Source organism: Bufo gargarizans, chromosome 3, assembly GCF_014858855.1.
Source record: "Bufo gargarizans isolate SCDJY-AF-19 chromosome 3, ASM1485885v1, whole genome shotgun sequence".
In the NCBI taxonomy this organism is placed as follows: Eukaryota; Metazoa; Chordata; class Amphibia; order Anura; family Bufonidae; genus Bufo; species Bufo gargarizans.
In genome coordinates this window covers 386,425,547-386,444,614 of record NC_058082.1, presented here as the reverse complement: position 1 = coordinate 386,444,614, position 19,068 = coordinate 386,425,547, and the positions used below count along the sequence as shown (strand labels likewise).

The window sequence follows — 19,068 nt, the reverse complement described above, 5'->3', positions numbered from 1 at the left end:
AAGCTGATTAAAGCTGAATGGGATAAGCCGGAAAAGGGTTCCTTCATTACCCGTTGAATTAAGACCAAGGTCGCAAAACGTACGGTCCTTCTTTTTGAGGACGCCATGCATCTGAAGAACCCTATGGACAGGAAGGCAGAGAGCCTTTTTAAGAAGACATGGAAAGCTATGGCAGCCCTTTTAAACCCGGGGGTAGCCGCGACATGTATGGCCCGTACCATAAAAGTATGGCTGGAGCAGTTAGAGTTACACCTAGTTAATAAAACTCAGAGGGAACAAACCTTGGACAGCCTTCCCCTACTGAAGATGTACACTAGCAGACGCCTCAGTGGAGTCCGTAAGACTATCCGCCCGTACGGCGGTCCTGTCTAACACAATTAGAAGGGTCCTTTGGATGAAGGCCTGGTCGGGGGATATGATGTCCAAGAACAAGTTGATCTCTCTTCCGTTGCATGTCCAGTATGTATTCGTTCCCGACTTTGGATAAAATCCTAGACAACGCCACTAACTGCAATAAAGGGTTTTCCGAAGACAGACCAAAAAACAGGAGGCAGTTTTTTCGTAACAAACCACAACTTCAGGATACCAAAACAGATAGAGGGAAATCAGGCATGTGGAGCTATACAAAAGGGGGGAACGGAAGAAATTTACTCTTCAATCCCAATAAAGGGGATCCTTCCCCTTCCTCCTCCAAGCAATGGTTGGGGGAAGACTCAGCTTCTTCATAGATACCTAGGAGCGTGTCATCGCAGACCCTTTTTATTATCAACATTATAAGGAAAGGTTATGCGATAGAACTAGAATCTCTTCCCACACACAAATATTCACCTTAACCTGGCTCCCCTTATCTCAAATGTATTTTCTGTCTGATGGCATAAGTAAGTTATTATGCCTAGGGCAATAGAATGTGTTCCCATCTGGGAAATAGGAAGAGGTCACTATTCTCCTTTTTTTATTTGAAAAACCAAGCAGCAAGTTCAGGACTATTATAAATTTGAAGCCACTGAACAAACATATCATCTACCACAGATTCAAAATGGAAACTGTGAAGTCTGCAGTGAAACTTATCAAGAAAGGGGCTATGATTGCCACGATAGACCTCAAGGATGCGTACTTCCACATCCCGATCCATCCTCATGTACAGCTTGAAGGAAGGGTTCATCATCATCAGTTGATGTGCCTGAATATCTTCTGCCCCTCACATCTTCTCCAAAGTCATGGCAGAAGTAGTGGCCGCCATAAGCCAGAAGGGAATACTAATCGTTCCATATCTGAACGATCTGTTAGTCATAGCGGAAAGTACAGATCTGCTTCAATCACATATCCAGGTGGTCCTTGCTCATCTTCAGGATCTTGGCTGGATAGTCATTGGGAGAACTCCAGCCTTCTTTCATCCAATCAGAGAGTTTTTCTGGGCATCCCTCTATATTCCAGCCTCCAGAAATCTTTCCTACCCTCCCCAAAGGTCCAGGATCTGAAGGTCAAAATCAGGCAATTCCTGAGAATTCCGGCTTGCTTTGTAAGAGAAAGCATGAAAATGCTGGGTCGTCTCTCGTCATGTATCCCTGAGGTTGCCTGGGCTCAACACCACATGAGACCCCTGCAAGATCTGATCCTCAGGAAATGGAACAGGTCTCAGCTAACTCTAGGCCAGAAGATATAGCTACGCAGTGTAGGAAGGCGCAAGGGTCCGTCATTGACGGAATATATGTGTCAACGAGATTCCTGGCCTCGGTGTGGTAAGAGCCGGTAATTTTAAGTATTAGTCGCAGTTAGTGCTGACTGACACTATTTGTTATTTAGTATGGCTGTAGAGCCGATCCGGGCCGGCTCTTACTGGGCGCAGCCAAAGTGCAGGGTGGATGGCTTCTCCCCACATTTCAGGACGGGTTTTGGTTTGGGATATAAAAACCCAGCCAGCAGTCTCAGCTGTGTGGATTATACTCCACTTCACAGTGAAGCTGTAGAGACGCTGTGGTTTTGGGATCTGCATGAGGTGTGCCGTGCTAAAGGACTGAGAGCCGCATTGCTGGAAAACAGGCCCCCTAAAGCCTGCAGTGGATGGCTGATAAAAAAACTGCTAACTAGGTGAACATTTGTGTTCTGTGGACTTTCCATGGTGTGAACATACACCAATACTGCAAACTGTTATTTTGTTTTGCCTTTTGTGTGAATAAACACTGAACTATTTAAGTTAAAGACTTTGTAATTGCCTCTATACTGCGTCCTCTAAGCTGCCTACCAGAGGAAATCCCCACACCAGGGATGTAAAAATCTTTTTACAGTGGTGGCTCAGAGATAAAAAATCTACAGACGGGGCTCTGCTGAAATCAGGAGGAAGTTTTCTCATTGACAACGGAAGCCAGCTTCTGGGGCTGGGGCACTCTTGCAGCCGAGAATTCCTTCCAGGAGACTTAGTCGAAATCTCAGAGGGGGATGTCATCAAATTACAGGGAGCTTCGGGCAATATGGGAAGGTCTAAAAGCAACACAACACAGTCAAGAAACCGACATGTATTGGTCAACTTTGACAACTCCACAGCAGTGGCCTTCATCTGTCATCAAGGGGATACGACGCACTTTCATCTAAAGACAGATATTCTCGTGGGCAGAAAAGAATCTAAAATCCCTTACAGTGGTACACTTAAAGGGCTCCCTCAATCTAAAGACAGATTTTCTCAGTCGGCAGAGACTAGATCCAAGCGAATGGTGTCTTTCTCATACAGCCTTTCAGAAGATCCAGGTCCAATGGGGCCGTCCGAGTCTGGATCTGTTTGCCTCAAAGAAAAACCACAAGGTTCCTCATTACTTCTCCCTCATTCCAAGGGATCCCTGCATGGCAGTAGACACCTTTACTCAGGATTGGATGTTGGGTCTTGTCTATGCCTTTCCACCAATCCCGATGATCCCAAAGGTCCTGCAGAAATTACTGACAGAGAAGTGTACCCTAATCCTGGTGGTCCCTTTTTGGCCCAAAAGGGGCTGGTTCGGTCTTCTGAGATCCCTCAGCCGGGAGGATCAAATCCTGTTTGCCCCGATGGAGGACCTCCTAACGCAGGGCCCAATCAGCCATCCGAATCCCAGGCTTTTCAAACTATCAGCCTGGTTACTGAACAGTCCATCCTCCTAGGTCTGGGTTTATCTCCGAGGGTGGTAGGTACCCTAATGTTCAGCAGAAAATCCAATACCTCCAGAACATATCTTAAGATGTGGAAAAAGTTTGCCTCTTGGGGGGGGGGGGGGGGGGGGCAGGTTTAACCAGTCCACTCCCAATAACCTTCTTATTTTGGAGTTCCTCCAGGATGGTATGGATATGGGTCTCTCCCCAAACACTCTAAAGGTGCAGGTGTCCGCCCTAGGTGCCCACTACAACACTAGTCTTTATGATGTCCCCTGGGTTGCTAGGTTTTTGAACGCTGCAGATAGGCTAAAGCCGAGAATGAAGAATTTGGTAGCCCAATGGAACTTGAACACAGTTCTTTTAGGCTTGTCAGATTCCCTGTTTGAGCCATTAGATTCTCTGTCTATCAAGTGGCTTACTCGTAAGACGGTTTTCCGGGTAGCAATAACTTCTGCTAGGAGAGTTTGTGAGCTTCAGGCCCTATCCATCCAGGAACCTTTCCTTCGGGTCTTAAAGGATAAGTTAATATTGATATTGCACCCCAATTTCCTCCCAAAGGTAGTATCCACCTTTCACAGGTCCCAAGATATTGTCATTCCCTCATTCTGTGCCAATCCCAGGAATGAGCAGGAAGCAAAATTCCATAACTTGATGTAAGAAGGGCAGTTCTTCGTTATATTGACGCTACCAGGGAATGGAGAATAGACAAAAATGTATTTGTGCAGTTTTTTGGCCCTAATAAAGGTAGGAAAGCAGCTAAGAGCTCCATATACAGCCTCTGGTAAAGATCCTCCTCCATCTCTCAGAGCCCATTTAGTGAGAGCAGTGTCTACCTTCTGGGCCAAAAGGGCCTCTGTCTCTTTAGAGCAGATTTGCAGGGCGGCCACTTGGAAGAGGACCATACTTTTACCAAACATTATAGGCTTGATGTATTTGCCAATGAGGATATGGCCTTTGGATGCAAGGTCCTGGGTACTGTAGTCTCCCCTGAGTTGTTTCACTTTGTTAGTTCTCAATGTGTGCTGTCATGGAGACGACTGGGGAAATGAGTATTACACTCACCGGTAATCCAGTTTCCTGGAAGTCTCCATAACAGCACATATATTCCCACCCTTTTTTGTTTTCGATATATTTCTTTGGGTTCTACCCTTTATCCTGGTCTCCGTTAAAATACACTGGCGATGAGGGGTAGACACATATACCCACTTATGTATGTGTGTATATTTAAATAAATAAATATATATATATATATATATATATATATATATATACATATGTGTATACCGACACATGCATACATAGTTATATACAGTACAGACCAAAAGTTTGGACACACCTTCTCATTCAAAAAGTTTTCTTTATTTTCATGACTATGAAAATTGTAGATTCACATTAAAGGCATCAAAACTATGAATTAACACATGTGGAATTATATACATAACAAAAAAGTGTGAAACAACTGAAAATATGTCATAGTCTAGATTCTTCAAAGTAGCCACCTTTTGCTTTGATTACTGCTTTGCACACTCTTGGCATTTTCTTGATGAGCTTCAAGAGGTAGTCACATGAAATGGTCTTCCAACAGTCTTGAAGGAGTTCCCAGAGATGCTTAGCACTTGGCCCTTTTGCCTTCACTCTGCGGTCCAGCTCATCCTAAACCATCTTGATTGGGTTTAGGTCCGGTGACTGTGGAGGTCAGGTCATCTGGCGCAGCACCCCATCACTCTCCTTTATGGTCAAATAGCCCTTACACAGCCTGGAGGTGTGTTTGGGGTCATTGTCCTGTTGAAAAATAAATGATGGTCCAATAGTATGCCACTGCAAGATGCTGTGGTAGCCATGCTGGTTCAGTATGCCTTCAATTTTGAATAAATCCCCAACAGTGTCATCAGCAAAGCACCCCCACACCATCACACCTCCTCCTCCATGCTTCACAGTGGGAACCAGGCATGTAGAGTCCATCCGTTCACCTTTTCTGCGTCGCACAAAGACACGGTGGTTGGAACCAAAGATCTCAAATTTTGACTCATCAGACCAAAGCACAGATTTCCACTGGTCTAATGTCCATTCCTTGTGTTCTTTAGCCCAAACAAGTCTCTTCTGCTTGTTGCCTGTCCCTAGCAGTGGTTTCCTAGCATATATTCTACCATGAAGGCCTGATTCACACAGTCTCCTCTTAACAGTTGTTCTAGAGATGTGTCTGCTGCTAGAACTCTGTGTGGCATTGACCTGGTCTCTAATCTGAGCTGCAGTTAACCTGCGATTTCTGAGGCTGGTGACTCGGATGAACTTATCCTCCACAGCAGAGGTGACTCTTGGTCTTCCTTTCCTGGAGCGGTCCGCATGTGAGCCAGTTTCTTTGTAGCGCTTGATAGTTTTTGTGACTGCAGTTGGGGACACTTTCAAAGTTTTCCCAATTTTTCAGACTGACTGACCTTCATTTCTTAAAGTAATGATGGCCACTCGTTTTTCTTTACTTACAGTAGCTGCTTTTTTCTTGCCATAATACAAATTCTAACAGTCTATTCAGTAGGACTGTCAGCTGTGTATCCACCTGACTTCTCCACAACGCAACTGATGGTCCCAATCCCATTTATAAGGCAAGAAATCCCACTTATTAAACCTGCCAGGGCACACCTGTGAAGTGAAAACCATTTCAGGTGACTACCTCTTGAAGCTCATCAAGAGAATGCCAAGAGGTGGCTACTTTGAAGAACCTAGAATAGGACATATTTTCAGTTGTTTCACACTTTTTTGTTATGTATATAATTCCACATGTGTTAATTCATAGTTGTGATGCCTTCAGTGTGAATCTACAATTTTCATAGTCATGAAAATAAAGAAAACTCTTTGAATGAGAAGGTGTGTCCAAACTTTTGGTCTGTACTGTATATATATACAGTGGGATGCGAAAGTTTGGGCAACCTTGTTAATCGTCATGATTTTCCTGTAAAAATTGTTGGTTGTTACGATAAAAAATGTCAGTTAAATATATCATATAGGAGACACACACAGTGATATTTGAGAAGTGAAATGAAGTTTATTGGATTTACAGAAAGTGTGCTATAATTGTTTAAACAAAATTAGGCAGGTGCATAAATTTGGGCACTGTTGTCATTTTATTGATTCCAAAACCTTTAGAACTAATTATTGGAACTCAAATTGGCTTGGTAAGCTCAGTGACCCCTGATCTACATACACAGGTGAATCCAATTATGAGAAAGAGTACTTAAGGGGGTCAATTGTAAGTTTCCCTCCTCTTTTAATTTTCTTTGAAGAGTAGCAACATGGGGGTTTCAAAACAACTCTCAAATGACCTGAAGACAAAGATTGTTCACCATCATGGTTTAGGTGAAGGATACAGAAAGCTGTCTCAGAGATTTCTGCTGTCTGTTTCCACAGTTAGGAACATATTGAGGAAATGGAAGACCACAGGCTCAGTTCAAGTTAAGGCTCGAAGTGGCAGACCAAGAAAAATCTCGGATAGACAGAAGCAACGAATGGTGAGAACAGTCAGAGTCAACCCAGAGACCAGCACCAAAGACCTACAACATCATCTTGCTGCAGATGGAGTCACTGTGCATCGTTCAACCATTCGGCGCACTTTACACAAGGAGATGCTGTATGCGAGAGTGATGCAGAGGAAGCCTTTTCTCCGCCCACAGCACAAAAAGTGCCGCTTGAGGTGGGCTAAAGTGCATTTGGACAAGCCAGCTTCATTTTGGAATAAGGTGCTGTGGACTGATGAAACTAAAATTGAGTTATTTTTATAACAAGGGGCATTATGCATGGAGGAAAAAGAACACAGCATTCCAAGAAAAACACCTGCTACCTACAGTAAAATATGGTGGTGGTTCCATCATGCTGTGGGGCTGTGTGGCCAGTGCAGGGACTGGGAATCATGTCAAAGTTGAGGGACGCATGGATTCCACTCAGTATCAGCAGATTCTGGAGACCAATGTCCAGGGATCAGTGACAAAGCTGAAGCTGTGCCGGGGCTGGATCTTTCAACAAGACAACAACCCTAAACACTGCTCAAAATCCACGAAGGCATTTATACAGAGGAACAAGTACAACGTTCTGGAATGGCCATCTCAGTCCAGACCTGAATATAATAGAAAATCTGTGGTGTGACTTAAAGAGAGCTGTCCATGCTCGGAAGCCAACAAACCTGAATGAACTAAAGATGTTTTGTAAAGAGGAATGGTCCAAAATACCTTTAACCAGAATCCAGACTCTCATTGGAACCTACAGGAAGCGTTTAGAGGCTGTAATTTCTGCAAAAGGAGGATCTGCTAAATATTGATTTCATTTCTTTTTTGTGGTGCCCAAATTTATGCACCTGCCTAATTTTGTTTAAACAATTATAGCACATTTTCTGTAAATCCAATAAACTTAATTTCACTTCTCAAATATCACTGTGTGTGTCTCCTATATGATATATTTAACTGACATTTTTTATCATAACAACCAACGATTTATACAGGAAAATCACGACGATTAACAAGGTTGCCCAAACTTTCGCATCCCACTGTATATAGACACATATACCCATACATGCATATTTATAGACATACCCACACATTCATACATCGAAGTTCGATGGCCCTTCCACGGTCATCACTTTCTTGGGCATATCTTTAGATACCCGCAGAATTGAGGCCAGACTCCCAGAGGACAAATTAGTCAGGCTCCAAACGTCCATTTCCACTCACGTAGAATCCAGGACTATGTTTAAGGGCGACCTTCAGTCATTGCCGGGCTCTCTCAATTTCGCCACCCGTATCATTCCACAGGGTCGATCCTTCACGGCAAGACTCCTCCATCCACTGATTCAGCTGGACCGAGAAGCCCTGGCTGACCTAGCCATGTGGAGGGTCTTCCTATCAGAATGGAATGGTCCCTCACTGGAGTCCCACCTGTCCGACCGTGTATTCCGATGCGGCTGCATCTGTCGGGTTTGGTGCCTTATTCGGCCACCAGTGGTTCGCGGACTCCTGGCCTTCCAAAATCCACTCGGACCCTCAGGCCATTCAATCCTCTCCTAGAGTTGTATCCCATCGTGGCGGCCTCACAAGTCTGGGGCGAAGAATGGAGCAACATGCTTCATCACTGACAACCGCACGGTAGTCGACATCCTCGCCAGAGGAGCAGTTAGGAGGCACAGAGGGGGAGCAACGCTGATAGCATGCAGAGAGGTCTTTTCTTCTGACCTCGGCATGCTTATTGCAGTTTGAGTGCGGACCGCTGGGCCTCATCAATGTCAGCATGCACGTGTACACAGTGTGCCTGGTAATGTGTAATGCTGCTGCCCTGCGGTCCTCACCTTTGCACACATAATAATTTACCTCCTGAAGGTGCTGGGATGAGCGGCACAGTGTGATCTTGCCAGGGCAAAAAACATACGGGCACCACAAAGAAAATAAAAAATCCTGGCTTAAAAGGTGGCAACCCTGGGCAGAGCGGGAGGGCCAGGAGCATGGTGAGCTTCAGGGTGAACGAGTGGCAAGAGGCTTCTGCGCTTGCTGTACAAAGCGCTTAGCGTTAGCCCAGCCATCTCCTTCACAAAGCAGTACAGAACGAGTCTCAACTGCTGAGGTGGCTGTAACCATAGGAAACGGACAGGTAAACATAGGGGGGAAAATGCATCTATATCTTTTAAAATATAAATTTATTTTACATACATGTATTCAATGAATTTTTATTTATGGGGAATTCTTTTATTTTAATACATTTCTAATACTGGTAAAACCCCTTTAATGCATGTGCCGTGACAGGGTAATGCCAATCTGTTGCCACAGTGGTTCCAACAGGAACTAACTAGTCAGCGTGTTCGCCAGGAGCAACACATGCAGTAGTATCCGAATACTATTTCAGGATACTTTGACCACTATAGTTCCTGTACCACCAGCATCTGCTCATCACCTCTGCTGTTCACAGCCCCTGCGGGTTCCATCCTGCATTTGCCACTTCCTATACACTATGAAGGGGACCCCAAGATATTTTAAAGTGTTCTGAATCAGTGTACCATACAATTCAAGTTACAAGTTCATCAGTTTCCTTCAGACCAGTCCAAAGTTGTTCTTTTTGTTTCCCTCTCCTCCAGAGAAGCACTCACCTGGGAACTAATTGACCCCTAATTTTTTATTTATTTTTTAATATCTTCCACAAGGTTTTTATGGAGCTTGATTCCATAGTTTCTGCAGCTTCTTCTTAAATTCTTGAGGCCCTGGTAGCTGCAATCTGGGAGGGGTTGTCTGGGCTGGAAGAATGAGCCATGCCGTCTACACTGTTGACATGATCCCTGTAGCCATCTGTATAGACCTTCACTTCAGGGAACGTCTCATGGACTCCACATGTGAGAGGATAACTCCCTGATTGGCCCCATGCTTTCAGAGGCCCCTAGCTTTTCCTCCAGGTAAACAGCATTAGACGTTAGACTGTTAGAAGAGGAGCACAAGCATAGAAGCAGTAACGACTTCTGTATGTACTGTGGAGGCAGTATGTTGGGACCATCCCCACAAGTCAGGAAACTCCAGCACCCACGGTTGATTGTAGAGATGTCAGGTTTCCTGAACAGGCCTTCCCGAATTCCGGTTCAGCAGGTAACACACCAGGCCTTGATGATCTAGCCCGCAGACCTACTGTACCACTGGAGAAGTTCTTGGTTAGAAGGTCTCCACTCCTAGAATCCATCCAATATGTCACTGTGCCCGTGAACTTCCAAGTGTGTGCCCTGCATTTGGAGAAGATCTCCTAACATCCTGCATGTGTCCATTAGACCTCTCTTGTTGGGATTGCCGTGGCTCCACTTCCATGCTCTTATAATCAGCTGAAACAGTGAGCAGATTTTGGGTTGGGGTCCTGATTGTCACTCAGACTGTCTGTCTTTGGTACGGCCAGTTCATGTTTTACATATTATGATTACATATTGATTATGTGGAACTAGGGTATTCACAAAGTCGGATCTCTAGGGGGCATACAATTTAATCTGAATACGAGAGAGATGAGTGGAAGACTGCCTTTAACACTCAAGACAGCAATTTGTTTTATTCAATGCTCCTGCAGTTTTCCAAGAATTTGTTAGCCATGTGTTCCTTGACCTGCTGCATGTCTGTTTGGTGATCTACCGAGATGACATCTTTTTTTTCTCTTCTGGACTGTCTACGAACCGGAAGCACATCTGTATTGTTCTCCAGCGTTTAAGAGAGAACAGACTATGCTGAATTAAAAAAAAACTCCCTACCCTTCCTGGGTAATGTAATCATAACAAAGGTATTCAGATGGATCCTGAGAAGTTGACAGCATTACTGGACTGGCCCCGCTCTGAGAGTTGTTTTTGGACTGCCAATTACTAACGGCAATTCAGTCTCTATTTTTCTTCTCTGACTTCCCCATTATCTGCTCTTACCCAAAAGAGGGTGAACACTTGGGATTTGACCCCAGAAGCTCAGTCTGCATTTTTGTCCCTGAAGTGGACCTTCTCATTAATCCTCAATTCTCCACTTCCTGGACGTTGCCAAACAGTTCTGCCCGTTACCCCTGAGGAAGCCAGTTCTCTGGCGAAACATGTTGTGGGGCAGCTTTAGTTTTTAAGATCTGTTCACCTGTTTCTGTCTTATTAGTCAGTATTTCAGACAGTGTGATTTAATAAGTTCAGCTCTCATAGTGAGTCAGTGATGTAACTGGCCAATAGTGAAGGGTTGATGACAGTGTAGAGTGGTGGAGAGAGTGCACATCTCCACTACAGGCAAGAAAACCACATCAATCAGACGCTGCATTCAGGGAACAGTTTATTTTAAAGAGGACCTTTCACTACAATAACAAATCTAAACTAAGTATACAGACATGGAGAGCGTTGCCCTGGGATCTCCTTGCGCTTCTATTATCCCTGGGCGCCGCTCCGTTCTCCTGGTATAGGCTCCAGTATCTTCATATTTTCGTCTCAACTGGGAGGAGCCTGCTCTTGTTCTCCTGGGTGTCTCCCTCTCCCAGGCTGTAGCGCTGGCCAATCGCAGCGCTCAGCTTATAACCTGGGAGAAAAAAACCTCTCAGGCTATGAGCTGGGAGAAGGAGACGCCCAGGAGAACAAGATCAGGCTCCTCCCAGTTGAGCCGAAAATCTGAAGATACCGGAGCCTATACCGGGAGAACGGAGCTGCGCCCAGGGATAATAGTAAGTGCAGGGAGATCCCTGGGCGCCGCTCTCCATGTCAGCATACTTAGTTTAGATTTTTTTTATTGTAGTGAAAGGTCCTTTTTAAACACTTTCTTTGGCTCACAGTCATTTAAATATTTCATTAAAAGTTATATTTTAAGGATTTATTTGTTGATCTGGGTCAAGTTTGGTAATGAGCCCTTTTGGCTAGTTATTTGTCCTTTGACTTTAACTATTCTCTGGTTGAGATGTTATTTCTTCTCATAGCAAGAAAATATTTATTTACGTAAAGGGTGAAAAGTGGAGCACTTGCTTAACTAATCACTGTACTGTGCCTTGTCAGGCTGCTGCTCTTCAACTGCACAACCCAGATTCCGCCAGTTTTATAGGTTTTGTTTTTACAGTGTGCCCTAAGCAGTAAAACTGATCTGTTACTTTCAGTCTCTGGGTGAGTATGATTACACTGATACCACATTTGTATACCAAAAGTTGGGGGAAAATAGTAGTGCGTCTTATAGGGCGAATGCTGCTGATTTTGCAGAGTTTTCAATGATACACCCGCCGCGATGCCGCGGGGCCCGTGCAGTGACTGTATTCTACTACACGGGCCCCGCTCACTGTATCATCGTATCTCTAATAGTTAATTGTTATGTATATAATCGCAAAATGAGCGCCGTGTATTACTTACAACTACAAGCGCTCGCCGCTCAGTAGGTAGCAGAGAGGAGAGAGGAGGCAGGCCGGGAGGACGGGCGCTGGCAGCGTGAGTCATACATCATGCGCCCACGCCGCCTGATTCATTCATAAAGTGGGCGGCGCAGGCACGTGATGTATGACTCACACTGCCAGTGCTTGTCCTCCCGGCCTGCCTTCTCCCTCCTCTCTGCTACCTACCGAGTGGCGAGTGCTTGTAGTTGTAAGTAATACACAGCGCTCAGTATGCGATTATATACATAACAATTAACTATTAGAGATACGATTATACAGTGAGCGGGGCCCGTGTAGTAGAATACAGTCACTGCACAGGCCCCTCTGTCATTATAAAACCAGATGCGACCCCCACCCCGTGTATTGAGGGTCATTCACTACAGGGACATTTATGGAGGGATCTGTGGATGACACATAGCATAAGATGCTATATATGTGTCATCCACAGACCCCCCCATAACTGTCATACACAGATCCCCTATAACAGTGCCATCCAGAGAGCCCAATAAGAGCCACCCACAGATCCCCCATGAGTGTCACCCACAGATCCCCCATAAGTGTCACCCACAGATCCCCCATAAGTGTCACCCACAGATCCCCCATAACAGTGCGCCATCCACAGATCCCCCATAACAGTGTGTCATCCACAGACCACAATTAGTTCAAAACCCACCAAAAGCACACCTTTTGGTTCAAAACATTTTTTTTCTTATTTTCCTCCTAAAAAACCTAGGTGCGTCTTATGGGCCGGGGCGTCTTAAAATGCAAGAAAAACTACCGTATTTTTTGCCCTATAATACTGAAAACAAAAACCTTGAAAAATTTAATTTTTTCTTTTCATCTACATATTCTGACCCCTATATCTTTTTTGTAGTTATGTTTACGGAGCTGTGTAAGGGCTCATTTTTTGCGGGGCGCTGTGTCTGACTTTTTGATCACATTTTATTCCATTTTTTTGTGGGAGGTGAAGTGACCAAAAAATATTTGACTTCTTTTTTTATTTCACTGTATGGGATAAATATTTTTATATTTTAATGATACGGTGTTTACGCACTCGACGATGCCCATGATGTTTATTTTTTTATTGTTTTGATTTTGGGGAAAGAAGAGGCAATTTGAACTTTTATAGTTTTAATTTTTTTTATATTTTCAAAAACATTTATAGATTTTTTTACACCTTTTTTTATAGTTCCCATAAGGAACTTGAACAAACAATCATCACGTTGCTTCTCCCATAGACCCAAGAGCATTAGCATTGGTGTATATAGAGACTATGTTCAATAGGAACCTATGTGGGGCAGCCTCATTCAGGAGGACTGAGGCTACCGCACACACTATTCAGCAACCCTGATCCTTGCTAGGGGGAACTGGTGCACGCCTGGGAGCGCACGCTTCAGTTTTTTGCTCTCCCAGATGCTGTGGTCACATTTGACCATGGCATCTGAGGGATTAACTGTGTGCCATTGACGTTATTGTCAATAAGCCCCGGGTGGCTGCTGTTGCACTGGGTGGTAAGACTACATTCTAAATTATCCTTTTCCCAGTCAAGGTGTGATATTTATGGATTATCTTAACCTAAAGCTCCTCTGTCAGAATGTTTTATTGAAGACATTAGATCAGGTAGGGTGTGGGTTGAGAGATAAAAATCTAAAAGTTAATATGTTTGGTATGTTTGTTTGGTATAACATAGATTGCAATGCATTATGAATATGTAAAATACATCTACAGTTGCAAGAAAAAGTATGTGAACCCTTTGGTTCACATGGCTTTCTGCACAAATTGGTCATAAAATGTGATCTGATCGTCATCTAAGTCACAACAATAGACAATCACAGTCTGCTTAAACTAACACACAAAGAATTAAATGTTACCATGTTTAAACTAACACACAAAGAATTAAATGTTACCATGGTTTTTTTTAACACACCATGTAAACATTCATAGTGCAGGTGGAAAAAGTATATCAACCCCTAGACTAATGACATCTCTAAGAGCTAATTGGAGTGAGGTGTCAGCCAACTGGAGTCCAATCAATGGGATGAAAATGGAGGTGTTGTTTACAGCTGCCCTGCCCTATAGAAAACACGCACCAGTTCTGGGTTTGCTATGCACAAGAAGTATTGCCTCGCACAAAAGAGCTCCCAGAAGACCTACGATTAAGAATTGTTGACTTGCATAAAGCTGGCTATAAAAGTATCTTCAAAAGCCTTGCTGTTCATCAGTCCACGGTAAGAAAAATTGTCTATAAATGGAGAAAGTTGAGCACTGCTGCTAATCTCCATAGGAGTGGCCGTCCTGTAAAGATGACTGCAAGAGCACAGCGCAGACTGCTCAATGAGGTGAGTGTCAGCTAAAGACTTACAAAAGTCTCTGGCATATGCTAATATCCCTGTTAGCGAATCTATGATACGTAAAACACTAAACAAGAATAATTTACATGGGAGGATACCACAGTGGAAGCCACTGCTGTCCAAAAGAAACATTGCTGCACGTTTACAGTTTTCACAAGAGCACCTGGATGTTCCACAGCAGTACTGGCAAAATATTCTGTGGACAGATGAAACCAAAGTTGAGTTGTTTGGAAGAAACACGCAACACTATGTGTGGAGAAAAAGAGGGTTCCCATCAACATCAAAACCTCATCCCAACTGTGAAGTTTGGTAGTGGGGGCATCATGGTTTGGGGCTGCTTTGCTGCATCAGGGCCTAGACGGATTGCTATCATCGAAGGAAAAATAAATTCCAAAGTTTATCAAGACATTTTGCAGGAGAACTTAAGGCCACCTGTCCACCAGCTGAAGCTCAACAGAAGATGGGTGTTGCAACAGGACAATGACCCAAGGCATAGAAGTAAATCAACAACAGAATGGCTTAAACAGAAGAAAATACGCCTTCTGGAGTGGCCCAGTGAGAGTCCTGCGCTCAACCCAATTGAGATGCTGTGGCATGACCTCAAGAAAGCGATTCACACCAGACATCCCAAGAATATTGCTGAACTGAAACAGTTCTGTAAAGAGGAATGGTCAAGAATTACTCCTGACCATTGTGCATGTCTGATCTGCAACTACAGGAAACATTATGGCTGCCAAAGGAGGTTTAACCAGTTATTAGATCCAAGGGTTCCCATACTTTTTCCACCTGCACTGTGAATGTTTACATGGTGTGTTCAATAAAAACATGGTAACATTTAATTATGTGTGTAATTTGTTTAAGCAGACTGTGATTGTGTATTGTTATGACTTAGATGAAGATCAGATCACATTTTATGACCAATTTGTGCAGAATTCCATATAATTCCAAAGGGTTTACATACTTTTTCTTGCAACTGTATGTCATATAAGATGGTCCCTGGCAGTGCAGTTTGGTTTGGGTAGGGTTTAGTTTTCTTCATTTCTATTTTTATTATACAAATTTTTTTTAGCAGAGGAACCTTGATAATTGGATCTGTTGTCCATGCAGTTCTCAATATGCAGATCACATATAATAGTGTATAATGGCTGCTGGCAAACTGCTAGTAGTGGACAAATCACATCACTCTAGCATCTCTGCCTCCTGCACATGACAATTGGAGACCCCAACTGTCAATAAAGGGGTTGTCCGGGATCAGAGCTGAACCCGGACATATCAATGATTTCACCCAGGCAGCATTTCATGCTCTGATGCTCTCACTGCTCTTTTATTTACAATAACACACTGCCGGGCAGAGGCTTCCGCTCAGAGAGTGTTCGGTGACGTCAGCGGCTCTGATGGGCGGGATTTAGCACTGCCCTAGCCGTTTTACAGGCTAGGGCAGCGCTAAAGCCCACCCATCAGTGCTGGCGAAGTCACTGCTGGGTGGAAGCCTCCACCTGGCAGCCCAATGGAGAGCCCGGTTTGTCACTGGAGAGCATCAGAGCATGAACTGCTCCAATGCTCAAGTCAGGGGTGCTGCCTGGGTGAAAATGAGGATATGTCCCGTATATATGTTTTATTGTGTAAAAAAAAAACGATTTGATACATATGCAAATTAACATAAAAGAGTCATATCTTACTTGTGTGACCAGAGAAGAGTCATATTTTCAAGCTCTGACTCATCTCAGGTTAATTTGCATATGTATCAAATCGGTTTTTATACACAATAAAAGCACACAGAGCTATAGGGACTGGGTATTGCGGATGTGCTAGCGGCCATCTAGCAACCCATGTCCTCAGCTCTATACCCAAAATCCAGGTGACAAGTCACCTTTAAGATTTCCCCAAAAAAATTATATGCTATAGGGACATATCAAAAGCTTTGATTAGTAGAGGGCTTATTGCTGAAACCCCCACTGATCTCTAGAATGAGGGAAAGAAGAGTGTACGTGTTGCGCTCTCTCTCATTAGGCTACTTTCACACTTGCGTTTGGAGCGGATCCGTCTGGTGTCTGCACAGACAGATCCGCTTCTATAATGCAGACGATGGGATCCGTCCAGAACGGATCCGTCTGCATTATATTTCAGAAAAAAATTCTAAGTGTGAAAGTTAGTCAGATGGATCCATCCAGACTTTACATTGAAAGTCAATGGGGGACAGATCCATTTGAAATCGAGCCAATATTGTATCAACTTCAAACGGATCTGTCCCCATTGACTTACATTGTAAGTCTGGACGGATCCGTTTGGCTTCGCATGGCCAGGTGTCCGCCTGCTGAGCAGAGCGGAGGCCAAACGGTGCCAGACTGAGGCATTCTGAGCGGATCCGCATCCACTCAGAATGCATTGGGGCGTACGGGGCCGCTTGTGAGAGCCTTTAGTGACGATTGCGATTTGCAATTGAAAGTAAATCTGCACATTTTCTACATTCACCTTTTTTCTCTCTTTATTACTATAGGTTCATGGACAAAGAGCTGCCTGGGAAGACCCAGTTGAGTGGGTTAGAGGCACACTACCCTGGCCTCTGGCACAACAGGACCAGTCAAAGTTGTTACATTTACCGCAACCCACTGTGGGTACCAGTCTCTCGGCATCACCACCTAGAGAACACATTGTGAAGGAATCACCACCAGCTTCCTTGGAGTCAGACCCACTGGTATACCTAAATTATTTTTATAAATTGTCACTTAGGCTCTGAAAACATCAAGTTTTTTGTATATTCGTGGCAAGTAAATCTGGAAAATCTTCCAACATATGTGTCCCACGATGAATAAAGCCTGGTAGGGGAGATGATGAGTACAATAGTGATATTGGTGTTGCAGATGGTGGCAATGGTACTCACGGTGTCAGTACTACTCACAGTGGCAGTAATACAGTGGTTCCCTGAGCCGTGCAGTGATGGGAAGGGTGCACCCTTTCTTCCCCTTGGGGCTTACCCCAGTGAAGGCCTGCCTGGTGGAGTTTCGGGATGCCCTTATTTTCAGTGCGTTTATGGGTGCAAGGCAAGGATCCCATAAAGGTGACAAAGTAAAATGCCGTGGCAATGCAGGTGTTGATCCATGCAATGACAAATCTGGTCTCAGAGGTGATAGATGAACTGATTTACTAGCAACTTCAGCAGTTCACAAATATACGTGTTGGCCAAACTAGACACAGTTATTATCACACACGTTTCATAGACTGCTTTCCCAAGACAGCGTATAGTGAGTGTAGATAATATAGAGGTTCCCTCTGATTTCTGTTGCAAATAACCTGCACAATCCTCCCAATTAAGCCAAGGGGTGCTAAATTTCTCTCCCACTCTTTCTATGTATTTCCACAGTACAGCTAGGTGCAGTACTCCCAATAGTACTCCAACAGATGGCCAGTCTGTTCTTTTAACCACTTCAGCCCCGCTAGGTGAAACCCCCTTCATGACCAGGCCACTTTTTACACTTCGGCACTACACTCCTTTCACCGTTTATCGCTCGGTCATGCAACTTACCACCCAAATGAATTTTACCTCCTTTTCTTCTCACTAATGGAGCTTTCATTTGGTGGTATTTTATTGCTGCTGAAATTTTTTCTTTTTTTGTTATTAATCAAAATGTAACGATTTTTTTGCAAAAAAATGACATTTTTCACTTTCAGCTGTGAAATTTTGCAAAAAAAAACGACATCCATATAAAAATTTTCGCTAAATTTATAGTTCTACATGTCTTTGATAAAAAAAAAATGTTTGGGCAAAAAAAAAAAATGGTTTGGGTAAAAGTTATAGCATTTACAAACTATGGTACAAAAATGTGAATTTCCGCTTTTTGAAACGGCTCTGATTTTCTGAGCACCTGTCATGTTTCCTGAGGTTCTACAATGCCCAGACAGTAGAAAAACCCCACAAATGACCCCATTTCGGAAAGTAGACACCCTAAGGTATTCGCTGATGGGCATAGTGAGTTCATAGAACTTTTTATTTTTTGTCACAAGTTAGCGGAAAATGATGATGATTTTTTTTTTTTTTTTTTTTTTTTTCTTACAAAGTCTCATATTCCACTAACTTGCGACAAAAAATAAAAAATTCTAGGAACTCACCATGCCCCTCACGGAATACCTTGGGGTGTCTTCTTTCCAAAATGGGGTCACTTGTGGGGTAGTTATACTGCCCTGGCAATTTAGGGGCCCAAATGTGTGAGAAGAACTTTGCAATCAAAATGTGTAAGAAATGACCGGTGAAATCCGAAAGGTGCACTTTGGAATATGCGCCCCTTTGCCCACCTTGGCAGCAAAAAAGTGTCACACATGTGGTATCGCCGTACTCAGGAGAAGTTGGGGAATGTGTTTTGGGGTGTCATTTTACATATACCCATGCTGGGTGAGAGAAATATCTTGGCAAAAGACAACTTTTCCCATTTTTTTATACAAAGTTGGCATTTGACCAAGATATTTTTCTCACCCAGCATGGGTATATGTAAAATGACACCCCAAAACACATTCCCCAACTTCTCCTGAGTACGGCGATACCAGATGTGTCACACTTTTTTGCTGCCAAGGTGGGCAAAGGGGCACATATTCCAAAGTGCACCTTTCAGATTTTGCAGGGCATTTTTTACACATTTTGATTGCAAGGTACTTCTCACACATTTGGGCCCCTAAATTGCCAGGGCAGTATAACTACGCCACAAGTGACCCCATTTTGGAAAGAAGACACCCTAAGGTA

At 43.8% G+C, this 19,068-nt stretch overlaps 1 protein-coding gene across 7 annotated transcripts in view; it reads left to right on the top strand.

Moving 5' to 3' along the window:
- The window catches only part of NAV1 (neuron navigator 1), a 482,667-nt gene that overhangs the window by 431,375 nt on the left and 32,224 nt on the right, over positions 1-19,068 (top strand). For all 7 annotated transcript variants that reach the window (XM_044288210.1, XM_044288206.1, XM_044288207.1 and 4 more), the window contains one exon: positions 16,834-17,031. In XM_044288210.1, coding sequence (XP_044144145.1) covers positions 16,834-17,031 — 198 coding nt within the window. The remainder of the gene's footprint in view (positions 1-16,833; positions 17,032-19,068) is intronic.